This window comes from Rhinopithecus bieti, unplaced genomic scaffold (assembly GCF_001698545.2).
Source record: "Rhinopithecus bieti isolate Rb0 unplaced genomic scaffold, ASM169854v2 scaffold_79532, whole genome shotgun sequence".
NCBI lineage: Eukaryota > Metazoa > Chordata > Mammalia > Primates > Cercopithecidae > Rhinopithecus > Rhinopithecus bieti.
Window position 1 is genome coordinate 504,376 of NW_016830370.1, and position 12,364 is coordinate 516,739.

At 58.6% G+C, this 12,364-nt stretch overlaps 1 protein-coding gene across 5 annotated transcripts in view; it reads right to left on the bottom strand.

Annotated features, from left to right (window-relative positions):
- TMEM175 (transmembrane protein 175) overlaps window positions 1–12,364 on the bottom strand; it is a 34,355-nt gene that overhangs the window by 3,283 nt on the left and 18,708 nt on the right. For all 5 annotated transcript variants that reach the window (XM_017865415.1, XM_017865416.1, XM_017865417.1 and 2 more), the window contains 5 exons: window positions 11,970–12,067; window positions 7,300–7,351; window positions 6,842–6,877; window positions 6,054–6,137; window positions 5,350–5,514 (listed from right to left, as the gene is read on the bottom strand). In XM_017865415.1, the coding sequence (XP_017720904.1) occupies window positions 5,350–5,514; window positions 6,054–6,137; window positions 6,842–6,877; window positions 7,300–7,351; window positions 11,970–12,067 (435 nt within the window). The remainder of the gene's footprint in view (window positions 1–5,349; window positions 5,515–6,053; window positions 6,138–6,841; window positions 6,878–7,299; window positions 7,352–11,969; window positions 12,068–12,364) is intronic.

The window sequence follows — 12,364 nt, forward strand, 5'->3', positions numbered from 1 at the left end:
ACAGGGGGCCGAAGCCAGGCCTTATCCACACAGAGCTGTGTGCCAAAGCAGGGGCAGTAGCAGAAGGGAGGGTCTTTGCAGATCATGTATCTGATAAGGCCTAGTACCCAAAAAGTGTAAAGAATTCTTAAGCCAGCAGTGGCTCATGCCTGGAATCCCAGCACTTTAGGAGGCTGAGGCAGGTGGATCACTTGAGCTCAATCGATCGAGACCAGCCTGGGCAACACAGTAAGACTGTATCTCTACGAAACATAAAAAATTATCCAGGCGTGACTGTGCACCTGTTGAACCTGGGAGGTAGGGGTTGCAGTGAGCCACCGGTGATCCAGCTCCCTGTACTCCAGCCTGAGTAACAGAGCAAGACCATGTCTTAAAAATTCATTGTCTATCTACCTATCTGAAATTCTCACAACAATAAAAAGATGACCCAATTAAAAATGGGCAAAGGATGAGAACAGACATTTCTCCAAACAAAACATGCAAATGGTCAACCTGTCACAGATCAAAACCACAATGAGATTCCTTCATATCCACTAGGATGGAGAGAAATGAAACATAGCAGGTGTTGATGAGGATGTGGAGAAACTGGAAGCGCCGTGTGCTGGTGGTGGGAATGCAAAATGCTGCGGCTACTGTGGAAGTTTGGTGGGTCCTCAAAAAATTAAACTTAAAAAACTAAACAGAGAATCACCAAATGACCCAGAGGCTCACTGCTGGGCACATGCACCAACAGCCTGAGAAGACAGATCTGGAGAGACACGTGTCCAGCTCAGAGAGGCATCACTCCATCAGTGCCCACAGCGGCACCACTCACGACAGTGCTCACAGCAGTGTCACGGCAGCTACACGTGTCCAGCAATGGTCACAGCAGCATCACTCACAACAGCTGGAGGTGCACTTGCCCAGATCCCTGGCCACGGATGAGTGGGCCCACATGACGTGGCACGAGACTCACAATGGACTATTTTTGGGCCACAGAGAAGGAACGCGGTTCTGACACGGGTGACAACATGGGTGAATCTTGACAACAGTATGTTAAGTTTAAGACGCCAGACACAAAAAGGCCACACACTGTGTGAGTCTCTGCATATGAAGAATCCAGAACACACAAGTTCACGGACACAGAAAGTGCATCTGGCTCCCAGGGACGAGGGTGGGGCAGGGGATGCGGAATGGGGAGCGACGGTTCCTGGGTGCTGGGTTTGCACTGCAGGTGATGACAAGTTCAGAACAGGAGAGAAGGGGTGCCTGCATACAATATGAATGCACTCCATGCCCCTCAAGTGCGTACTTTGTACGGTTATGATGGTAAATATGTGCATTTTACCAAATGTAATTTAAAAAGGGAGCACAGAGGACCAGGCCATGTGAGTGTCCTGGTCCTGAGAGGCCTGTATCTTCGCACTCAGCCCTGCAGAAGTGCCCAGGCTAGTGCAGCCAACACACACGTGACAGCCCCAGGCCGCACTCCCGCCCTGGGCATGGCACTTCCGCAACTCCTCGCAGGCGGCTCCTGGCCTGGGCCATGCTGTCCGCCCTCCCCATCATGTGGCCCCAGCTGGCAAGATGGACGCCCGCTCGTCTGTCCTGCACTGTGGACCCCTCCAGCTCACCACGAGGGTGAGAACAACACGGACATCAACGCCAATTCCAGACATGTTCATGATCCAGTTTGCAGCCTTCAAGTAACCAACACACGATGAGGGAAGTGCCTCCAGGTGCCAGGCGGGAGTGAGCAGGACGTCCTAGCAGGAGGCAGCCAGCACCCTGGGGTCAGCAGGTGGGGGGAAGCGCTGTGGAAAAGCAGGGAAAGAAACTAGGGAGGAAGTAGCCCATCTTGGGGGTAGGCAGGGGGGTCTGGGGGCTCGCAGTGTAATAGGGTCGGGGAGGGCCTGGGAAGGACAGGGACCATGCAGAGTGTGGGAGGGAAGGTGGAGGCAGCTGCTGCTACAGGATGCAGGGGATGAATGTCAGAGGCCCAGGGCAGAGCCCAGGACCCATGTGGTGTGTGCTACAACAGGAGGGCTCAGTGGCCAAGGTCATCCAGGGGAGGTGGGGATGGCTTGGCGCACGGCAGTGAGAGGCTGGGCCTGGAGGACAGAGCCCAGCGTCTGGGTGGAGGCTGGGGGGGGCACAAGGACACCTGCGGGTCTGTCCCAATGACATGCAAGGGTGGAGGGCTGCAGGGTTGCAGCCAGGGAGGTCTGACAGTGTGGACAGAAGGAGGCCAGTGTGGGGCAAAAGCCCCAAGGTGCGGGAGCCGAGCAGAGGGACCAGCAGAGATGGAGGAGCAGACGCAGAGGGGCCTCATGAAGACCCTGCAGCTGTGGAAGATGAAGCCGGGATGCGGCACCGAAGGCTGAGGATGGACCGTTGCCCTGTCGGTGCCACGGAGAGCAAGGTGGCTGCTGTGGCCTGGCCCCTCCCTCTGGAGTCCTGGAACTGCTGACAGCTTGGGCCTCCCAGCCCCACCCCAGGAACCCTCCTTCCTAGAGTCTGCTGGTTCCCCTTTCGCCTCGCATCCAGGCTTCCCTGGGCCAGCTGCGGGAGGTGAGGGCACGGTCACCGCAAGCCGCTCACCCTCCCCAACACCGCACCTGTTCGTGGGCAGCTGGGCCGGGCTGTCCTGTGCTTCTCACCTCCAGGCCTGGCACCAGCTCAGCCTCAGGCCCTCAGGCTTGCTGGCCACTCACCTGCCCTCAGCCCTTCCAGGCCCACATCTGGGCCCTGTGGCAGGTGTGGCCACCCTACCCAATCCCAGCCATGGGTGCTGTGCCTTGGCTGTGTCCTCCATGTGATGGCTATCCCCTAGCCTGGGTCCTGACCTCATCAGCCTGCCTGTCTCCTGTCACTCGGCCACTACCAGAAGCGGCTGTCCCACCTCTGAAACCAGGACTGCCCCAGACCTGCTGCCCCTTACCCTTGCCCACTGTGCTGGCCACCCACCCGCCTGCCTCTGCCCAGGGCTCAGCCCACCTGCCTTCTGCCCAGAGCCCCTGCCCCTGCTCTGACCTCACAGAGGCTGCAGTTGAGGGCGCCCGCCCCTCCTGCTGGTGCCTGTGGGTGGCCCACCCTCCTTGAGGAAGTCCCTGGCCTCCAGCCTGCCCCATACCCTGACCCCCACATCTCCCTGGCATCTCCTCCTCCCTGTTTCACAAGCATCAAATGCATCCAGTCTAAGAGCCAAGCAGTGCAGCAGCCAAGCAGTGCAGCAGCCACAGCCCCTGGGACTCACAGGCCACCCCCCAACTCTGGCCCGGCCCGCGCTTGGCTCCCACTGGGGCTTGAGTTAGGCGGGAGATGCCTGGCCCTGTGGGCCTGCCGACACTCTGGAGGGCCAGCCCCTGTCAGCTCCCACGCTGCCGAGCCCTCGTTGGTGCCACGGAGCACGCGGCTCCTCTAGTGAGTGAGGAGGCAGCAGCACCAGGACCTCACTTGACATCTGTTGTTTTGTTTTGTTTCTTTAGAGACTGGGTCTTGCTGTGTTGCCCAGGCTGGAGTACGGTGGCTATTCGCAGGCACGATCCCTCTATTGATCAGTATGGGAGTTTCGACCTGCTCCACTTCCACCCTGGGCTGGCTCCACACTCCTTATGCAACCTAGTGTTTCTCTGCTCCCAGAATCACCATATTGATGCCAAACTTAGTGTGGACATCCGACTGGCATAGCCGAGAACTACAGCCAGAACTCCCCGGCGCCCGCGCTCCCCCGCGTCAGCCTCCCAAGTAGCTGGGACTATAGGTGCGTCCCTGCCATCTGGCTGCCGTTTGTTTTAAACTTGGGATTCTTCTGAAATGTTTACTAAACATTTAAAATAACCACCATTCATTTCTCCACAATTCTTATGGTGCTTTGGGTTTAAAAATTCAATGTACTGCAAAGGTCTCAAGCTGGTCCAGCTGTCACAAATAAAAGCTGCTACTGAAAGCGACTCTGAAACGGCTGCCTTTTAGGGTTTCTTTCTGTTCCTGGATGATGGTGGCGTTACTAGAATGATGGTCTTATCCTATTAAAATCAGCCATCGGCTTAAAAAAACCAAGTGAGCAGGCCTCGGTCTTTGAGCTAAGAGGCTCCCAGCTGTCTTTTACCTGAGTGAGGGCTGCTAGGAGGTCCTGCTCTCTGCCGGCCCCGCCCCCGCACTGCTGCCCAGATGCACTGGCCCCGGCAGACCTGGCTCTTGCTGCCAACAGCTTGGTCCTCAGCGCTGCTTTCTCTACTTTCCCAGGCTCCATCCTGGGTTCTGGAACTTTCTTTTGTTGCCTTCTCCCTCTTCCTGGTGGCTGACATTCTCCAAGTACCAACAGCTGACATCTCCATGAGCAGATGCTGGTCTTATCCCCAGGAGCTCCTCCTCCAAACACTGTTAGGTGTTTACTGTCCTGACACACTTTTGCATAGATTCCTTATCCAGAAGAAAATAGGCTGGGCGCACTGGCTCATGCCTGTAATCCCAACACTGGGAGGCCGAGGCAGGTGGATCACGAGGTCAGGAGCTCGAGAACAGCCTGGCCAACATGGTGAAACCCTATGTCTACTAAAAATACAAAACTTAGCCGGGTGTGGTGGTGGGCGCCTGTAATCCCAGCTACTCAGGAGGCTGAGGCAGGAGAATGACTTGAACCTGGGAGGTGAAGGTTGCAATGAGCCGAGATCGCGCCACTGCACTCCAGCCTGGGAGCCAAACTCCGTCTCAAGAAAAAAAAGAAAAAAAGAAAATAAAGGCCGGCATGGTGGCTCACACTGTAATCCAGCACTTTGCGAGGCTAAGGTGGGAGGATCACTTCAGGCCAGGCATTCCAGATTAACCTGGGCAACATAGCAAGACCCTGTCTCCACCAGAAATACCAAAATTATCCAGGTGTGGTGGTGTATACCTGTAGTCCCAGCTACCTGGGAGGCTGAGGTGAGAGAATCGCTTGAGCCCGGGAGGTTGAGGCCGCGGTGAGCCAAGATCACGCCACTGCCCTCCAGCCTGGGTGACAAAGCGAGATCTTGCCTCAATAAATAAAAAATAAAACAAGAAAATGAGAACATCCCTGGACTCCGCGTGTCTCTGTTTCTCGTCATCATCGTCATGAAGCTTCACTGAGGACACTCAGCTGCCCCTCCCTTCAATGAGTGTCCGTCTCTGTCCTCAACAGGCTGGGTCTCGGGGCCTCAGATGGAGCAGGCCTCCCTCCCTGGTGCCACTCACTGCAGCCCTGGGCCTCACACACAAGACCCTTGGAGGGACCCCTGCCTGCCTACAGCTCTGCCCCCACCCGCATGTTTGTTGCTCAGTGGGGACATCGCTCCCACGGTGGCCCCCTTTCCTGCCCGGGCCCCGGGGGGCTGTCCCAGCACTCACCAAGGGGACAAAGAAGAGGGAGAAGATGGCCGCTGCAAAGCACAGGGCTGGGCCTTGGAGGACGATGCCCAGGACGTGTCGTCGGTACCGAGCCCTGTGGGTAGAGCACTGGATCTGCGGGCTCAGCAGGTGCGGGAAGTGAAATGCATACCCCACAATCAGTGCCTGTGGGAAAAGCAAGCTCCAGGATGCTGGCCCCGAGAGCAGAGGGCCCCCACACCAGTCAACCCCTGGGCTGCACAGCACGCACACATGCAGGGGTCTCGGGGTGGGGGAGGACCTGGCCGGTAGAGGTAGGCTTGTACCCGGGACACTTTGGGCACAGGGCCTGAGGTGGAGAGAGAACAGGAGCCCCTGCTGGCTCCTGGGGCTGCATGTGGGGGGTCTCAGGGCCCACTCTTCCCAGTCTCTGGTCAGAAAGCAGGGGAGCTCTGGGCATGCCACATCGTATTCATCTAGGTGGTCCCGGGCACCCTACTTGTGTGACCCGATGGCGATCGATCACACACACACACACACAGAGTGCAGGCCCCCTGGGCCCCCTACCTGTACGACCCTGATAGCGCTCACACATACACACACACACACACACACACAGAGCACAGGCCCCCCAACCCCTATCTGCACAACCCTGATGGCGATCTCACACACACATACACGCACACACACACACACAGACAGTGCAGGCCCCCCAGGCCCCCTACCTGCACGACCCCGATGGTGATCACACACACACAGAACAAGAAGATGCCCAGGGGCACATCAGGGAAGGTCACCATTAAGGAAAACTGTTAAAACAAAAACAAAACCAACCCCCCCCCCCGCAAATCCTAGGTTACCAGGCTGCAGGGCCCCAGGGCCCGGAACTGGGCCACGGTGAGCCTCCCCACTCCACGGGAGATGCGACGAGGCCATCACAGGATGCGGCAGCTGGGTGCTTGGCGGGGGGATGTGTCCACACTGCCCCCACCCCAACCAACTCCACCAAATGCCTCAGGCCTTTAAAGCCAAAATGTTATCCGATTCATATAGAATTCCGCAGACCCCAGTTCCTTGTGGCACACAGCCCCGCACACTCGGACCAGCGGCCACTGCCAGAATTTGGAGGCACCTTCACAGCCTGAGCAGTACAGGGCGGGTGGCCGGAGGCTGTAGGGGCTGCATGCCAGGGACAGGCCTGGGATGAGCAGGGGGCTGCGGACTCAGGGCCAGGTGGGAGCTAGGAGCGCCGGTGAGTCCCTCATCAGGGCCACTGCCTCCCCTCCCCTCCAGCCTGAAAGAAGCCCCCGGCAGCCTGACAGCTGGCTCTCCCCAGAACCTTCTCTCCCCAGAATGTTCTCGCCCCAGAATTTGCTCTCCCCAGAACCTTCTCTCTTCTCTGCAACTGTGTGGCCTGGGCCCTGAGCCATCCAGCTGGTCTGCTTTTGAGGACAGGTCAAATCCAGTGGTGCCCAGGAAAGCCTCAGGGTGTCAGGGGCCTGGCGGTGCTCACCGTGTAAGGCAGGAAGGTGATGGTCATCATGCAGGCCTGGAGGGAGGGAGGGCATCATGGCCATGAAGTGGCCTGGGGAGGAGGGCAGGGGGATGGACACAGCCCACTCCGGGAAGGCGCAGGGCTGGGCCCTCCCCAAGAAGGGTGGGCCAGCGAGTGTCAGTCCAGCTCCCAGACCCTGCAGGGCCAGATGGGGGCACTCATCCTCTGTCCCCCACACCTGTGCCCAGCCCAGTGCCCCCTGGTCCCCTACACCCTGGCTCTGTCTGGGAGGAGATACAGGCTGGCGACCCATGGGGAGGGAAAGATTGTTCGAGGAGCTCCCAGGTGTGGGCAGATTCCAGGCTTCGAGGCGCTCTGGAGGTCACGAGAGAGGCCGGCTGCTTCCTTCCGTTCTTCCCTGAGGGCCAGATTACAAACCAAAGTCACTCCCCAGAAAAGGACAGGAAAATACTCACCAGGTTGAGCAGGGCAAGTGTGTCGTCTGTTTTCCCAACAACTTGGAACAACCTAAACCATTTAAAAAAAGACAAAAAGACAATAAAATGCGGTTCCAGTAACATTAAAGTGCACACACACTCTCTCCAGCATCTTCTGGTTAAAACATCATTGAGAAATGTCACTTTAACCAAAGATAAGCTACTACCTAGTGTACAGAGTTTGGAAAACACGAAGAAGGAAATGAAGTTCCCTAGAAAGCACCCTGCTCCGTCCAGGCGATCTCCACCACTTCCTCCTGACTCACACCCTGCCCCGTCCAGGCAATCTCCACTTCCTCCTGATTCACACCCTGCTGCCATGCAGGTGATCTCCGCCACTTCCTCCTGATTCACACCCTGCCCCGTCCAGGCAATCTCCACTTCCTCCTGATTCACACCCTGCCGCCATGCAGGTGATCTCCGCTGCTTCCTCCCGATTCACACCCTGCCCCCGTCCACGCGATCTCCGCTGCTTCCTCCTGTTCCTCCTGATTCACACCCTGCCCCGTCCACGTGATCTCCACTTCCTCCTGATTCACACCCTGCCCCGTCCAGGCAATCTCCGCCACTTCCTCCTGATTCACCCCGTCGTCCACGTGATCTCCACTTCCTCCTGATTCACACCCTGCTGCCATGCAGGTGATCTCCGCCGCTTCCTCCTGATTCACACCCTGCCCCATCCACGTGATCTCCACTTCCTCCTGATTCACACCCTGCCCCGTCCACGTGATCTCCACTTCCTCCTGATTCACACCCTGCCCCGTCCACGTGATCTCCACTTCCTCCTGATTCACACCCTGCCCCGTCCACGTGATCTCCACTTCCTCCTGATTCACACCCTGCCCCGTCCACGTGATCTCCACTTCCTCCTGATTCACACCCTGCCCCGTCCACGTGATCTCCACTTCCTCCTGATTCACACCCTGCCCCGTCCACGTGATCTCCACTTCCTCCTGATTCACACCCTGCCCCGTCCACGTGATCTCCACTTCCTCCTGATTCACACCCTGCCCCGTCCACGTGATCTCCACTTCCTCCTGATTCACACCCTGCCCCGTCCACGTGATCTCCACTTCCTCCTGATTCACACCCTGCCCCGTCCACGTGATCTCCACTTCCTCCTGATTCACACCCTGCCCCGTCCACGTGATCTCCACTTCCTCCTGATTCACACCCTGCCCCGTCCACGTGATCTCCACTTCCTCCTGATTCACACCCTGCCCCGTCCACGTGATCTCCACTTCCTCCTGATTCACACCCTGCCCCGTCCACGTGATCTCCACTTCCTCCTGATTCACACCCTGCCCCGTCCAGGCAATCTCCACTTCCTCCTGATTCACACCCTGCCGCCATGCAGGTGATCTCCGCCACTTCCTCCTGATTCACACCCTGCCCCGTCCACGTGATCTCCACTTCCTCCTGATTCACACCCTGCCGCCATGCAGGTGATCTCCGCCGCTTCCTCCTGATTCACACCCTTCCCCCGTCCACGCAATCTCCGCTGCTTCCTCCTGTTCCTCCTGATTCACACCCTGCCCCCGTCCACGTGATCTCCACTTCCTCCTGATTCACAGCCTGCCCCCGTCCAGGTGATCTCCACCGCTTCCTCCTGATTCACAGCCTGTTTTCTTTTTTTTTTTTCGAGACGGAGTCTCGCTCTGTCACCCAGGCTGGAGTGCAGTGGCGCGATCTCGGCTCACTGCAAGCTCCGCTTCTTGGGTTCACGCCATTCTCCTGCCTCAGCCTCCTGAGTAGCTGGGACTACAGGCGCCCGCCACAGCACCCGGCTAATTTTCTTGTATTTTTAGTAGAGACGGGGTTTCACCGTGGTCTCGATCTCCTGACCTTGTGATCCGCCCGCCTCGGCCTCCCAAAGTGCTGGGATTACAGGCGTGAGCCACCGCGCCCGGCCTCACAGCCTGTTTTCAACAGAGTTGGTGTTAGAGAGCACTGCATGCCCTGGTAGCTTTGGGGGCTTTCTCAGCATTACCTTGGGAGCAGTCCCCCTGCCCCCCCACCACACCCCCACCACGGCAGAGCTTGTGGGCTGTGTCTGCTGCCTCTGCATTGTGCAGGTGAGGGTCTGGGGACACAGTAGCTCTTTCAGGATCTTCAGGTGCTCGGTTTTCAGGGGAGGCCTCTGGGGCCCCATGGGAGAGGTATCCTCAGGAGGTTGTGAGCTGCCTGTTCCCAGGCACAGAGGCCTGGCCCCCAGCCCTCTGGAAACACCCTCTGTGGAGGTAGAGCTCCTCCTCCCGAGGAACGGGACCCTCAGACCTCATGACCAAAAATCATTCTGAAAAAAGGAAACCCTGTTTTTCCATTGTTTATTCAGGGATTGCATACACTACACCTGTGGAAACGCCTACGGAACACTCACGCACTAAGAAACAGAATAAACATGGACCACTGTCTGTCACCAGGAAAATGAGCACAGCCCACACGGTCCCATTCCTGAAGCAGGAAGGGCGCACCTCAATGCCTCATCCACTCTGAAGTTAGGGCCTCTTTCTGGGCTGGGCCTGACCAAGCCGAAGTCCCCCAGCCCGGGGCTCTGTGACCCCGTCAGAGGCCCAAGGGTGGCCTCAGGCTACTGGACACAGGGGTTCACTCTGGGGCTGCACATTTCACTGAAAAGTAGAAAGGAAAGGACCCCATTTCCCTGGAGACAGCAGCACTGGTGACTGCTGAGCGTCGGAACGCTGCACACAGGCTTACATGACCCTAACGGATGCACAGAGCAGATCTGTGAAGCAACCCCCCAGGCCTCCGGGAGTCCCCCGCCCTGCTCTGCCCATGGATTCCACAGCGGGTGTGGCCTTGGGTGGACGAGGGCAGGCAGGAGGGCCTGGCCCTGTTCAAACCACTGAGCTGATGGGGAGCCTGGCACAGTCAGGCTGTGGGTCTCCCGGGCACTCTGTGAACAAGGAGCTGAAGAGAAAGCCCTCCCTTAAGTAAAAGGACCATCTGTCACCACCAGAGAGAGTCACCTTGCTGAAAGCAAGTCTGTCACGGAAAACATTCAGCTGTGCTTTCAATGCAGGTGCCCATGCCTTCCCAGCACCCATCGCCCTGCAGCCCCAGCTCCACCTCTGGTGTCCTCCTGCTCCTCTCTGCCTAAGGCAGGTGGTCAGGGGCCCCCGCAGCACTGGGCCCTGCTCTCCTTGGATCCTTTTTTTTTTCTCCTGAGATAGAGTCTCGCTCTGTCACCCAGGCTGGAGTGCAGTGATGCCATCTCCACTCTGCAGCCTCCACTTTCTGGGTTAGAGCAATTCTCCTGCCTCAGTTTCCTTAGTAGCTGGGATTACAGGCAGGTGCCACCACACCCGGATAATTTTTGTATTTTTAGTACAGACGGGGTGTCACCATGTTGGCCAGGCTGGTCTCAAACTCCTGACCTCAGGTGATCCACCTGCCTTGGCCTCCTAAAGTGCTGGGATTATAGGCGTGAGCCACCTTGCCTGGCCTCTCCTTGGATCTTAAGGAACCTTTTCCTCTGGAAGGCAAAGCTCCAGCCCCGGAGCACGTGTCCTGCAGACACAGCCTCCTTGCCAGGGAGAAGGCAGTGTGGTGAGTCCCCAGAGCACAAAACCAGGACAGGGCTGTGTACCGCCCTGGCCAGTGTTAATGGGGCACAGCATATGTGCCCTCTCCTGCCCGTCTGCAGCCTGGTCTTGAGGCAGCTCTCGCAGGCAGGAGGAAGGTCTGTGTGGCCAAGGAGCAGTGGCAGCACTGAGTGAACCATCCACACCTCCGCCTACTACACTGTCCACACCTCCGCCTACTGCACAGTCCACACTTCCACCTACTGCACTGTCCACACCTCTGCCTACTCTGTCTCCACCAGCTGCACCTCCACCTACGGCACCGGCCGCACCTCCGCCTACTGCACCGTCCGCACCTCCGCCTACTGCACTGTCCACATACCGCACCAGCCGCACTTCCACCTATTGCACCCTCTGCACCTCCGCCTACACCATCTCCACCATCCACACCTCCTCCTACCGCACCGTTCGCACCTCCGCCTACCGCACCGGCTGCACCTCCGCCTACCGCACCGGCTGCATCTCCGCCTACTGCACCGTCCACCCCTCTGCCTACTGCACCATCCACACCTCTGCTTACACCGTCTCCACCATCCACACCTCCTCCTACCGCACCATGCGCACCTCTGCCTACTGCACCGTCTGCACCACTCACACCTCCGCCTACTGCACCGTCTACATCTCTGCCTACTGTACCGTCTGCACCATCCACACCTCCGCCTACTGCACCGTCTGCACCATCCACACCTCCGCCTACTGCACCGTGCACCGTCCGCACCTCCGCCTACTGCACCGTCTGCACCGACCACACCTCCGCCTACTGCACCGTCTGCACCATCCGCAACTCCGCCTACTGCACTGTCCGCCCCCCTCCACTGCCCCATCTGCACCATCCGCACGTCCGCCTACTGCACCATCCACACCTCCACCTACTGCACCTTCCGCACTGTCCCAGGCCCTGGGGCTAGGGTAAGTATCGCCATCCCCACCCGGATGAGGGTGGGAGGGGCAACCTGCTGTCCCCCACCCCTGGGGACTCGTGCATGATGTGGTGCAGGGTACGGGAACCCTGAGAGCAGCCGTGGACCCGCTGGAAGCTCCCACCTTGTGTGTGCCGCCCAGGCCACCGTCACGATGAGAAAGGTCATCAGGTAGACTGCGATCCGTGTCGCCAGAAGCCTCTGTACACTTCTGTCGAACTGCTAGAATACAAGAGCACTGCCGTCAGAGCCCAGGTGACATGAGTGTCCCTGAATAGCAGCCGCTACAGTACCGTGCGGGGGTGGGCAGGGGGGCTGGCCTTGGCCCAGGGCAGGGCGAGACCCTCAGGTGGGCCTCATGAGGCACCTTGGAAGGTCCTGGCCTCCCCAGCAGACCCTGGGTGCTCTGTTCTGGGTCCAGCCTCCGTCTCCAGCTGGTCTGTCTCCCCTGGCGCCTGCAGACCCCATCCCCCAAGCCCCCACCCCTTCTCCGGGGCACTGATGCACCCCCCCCCCCCC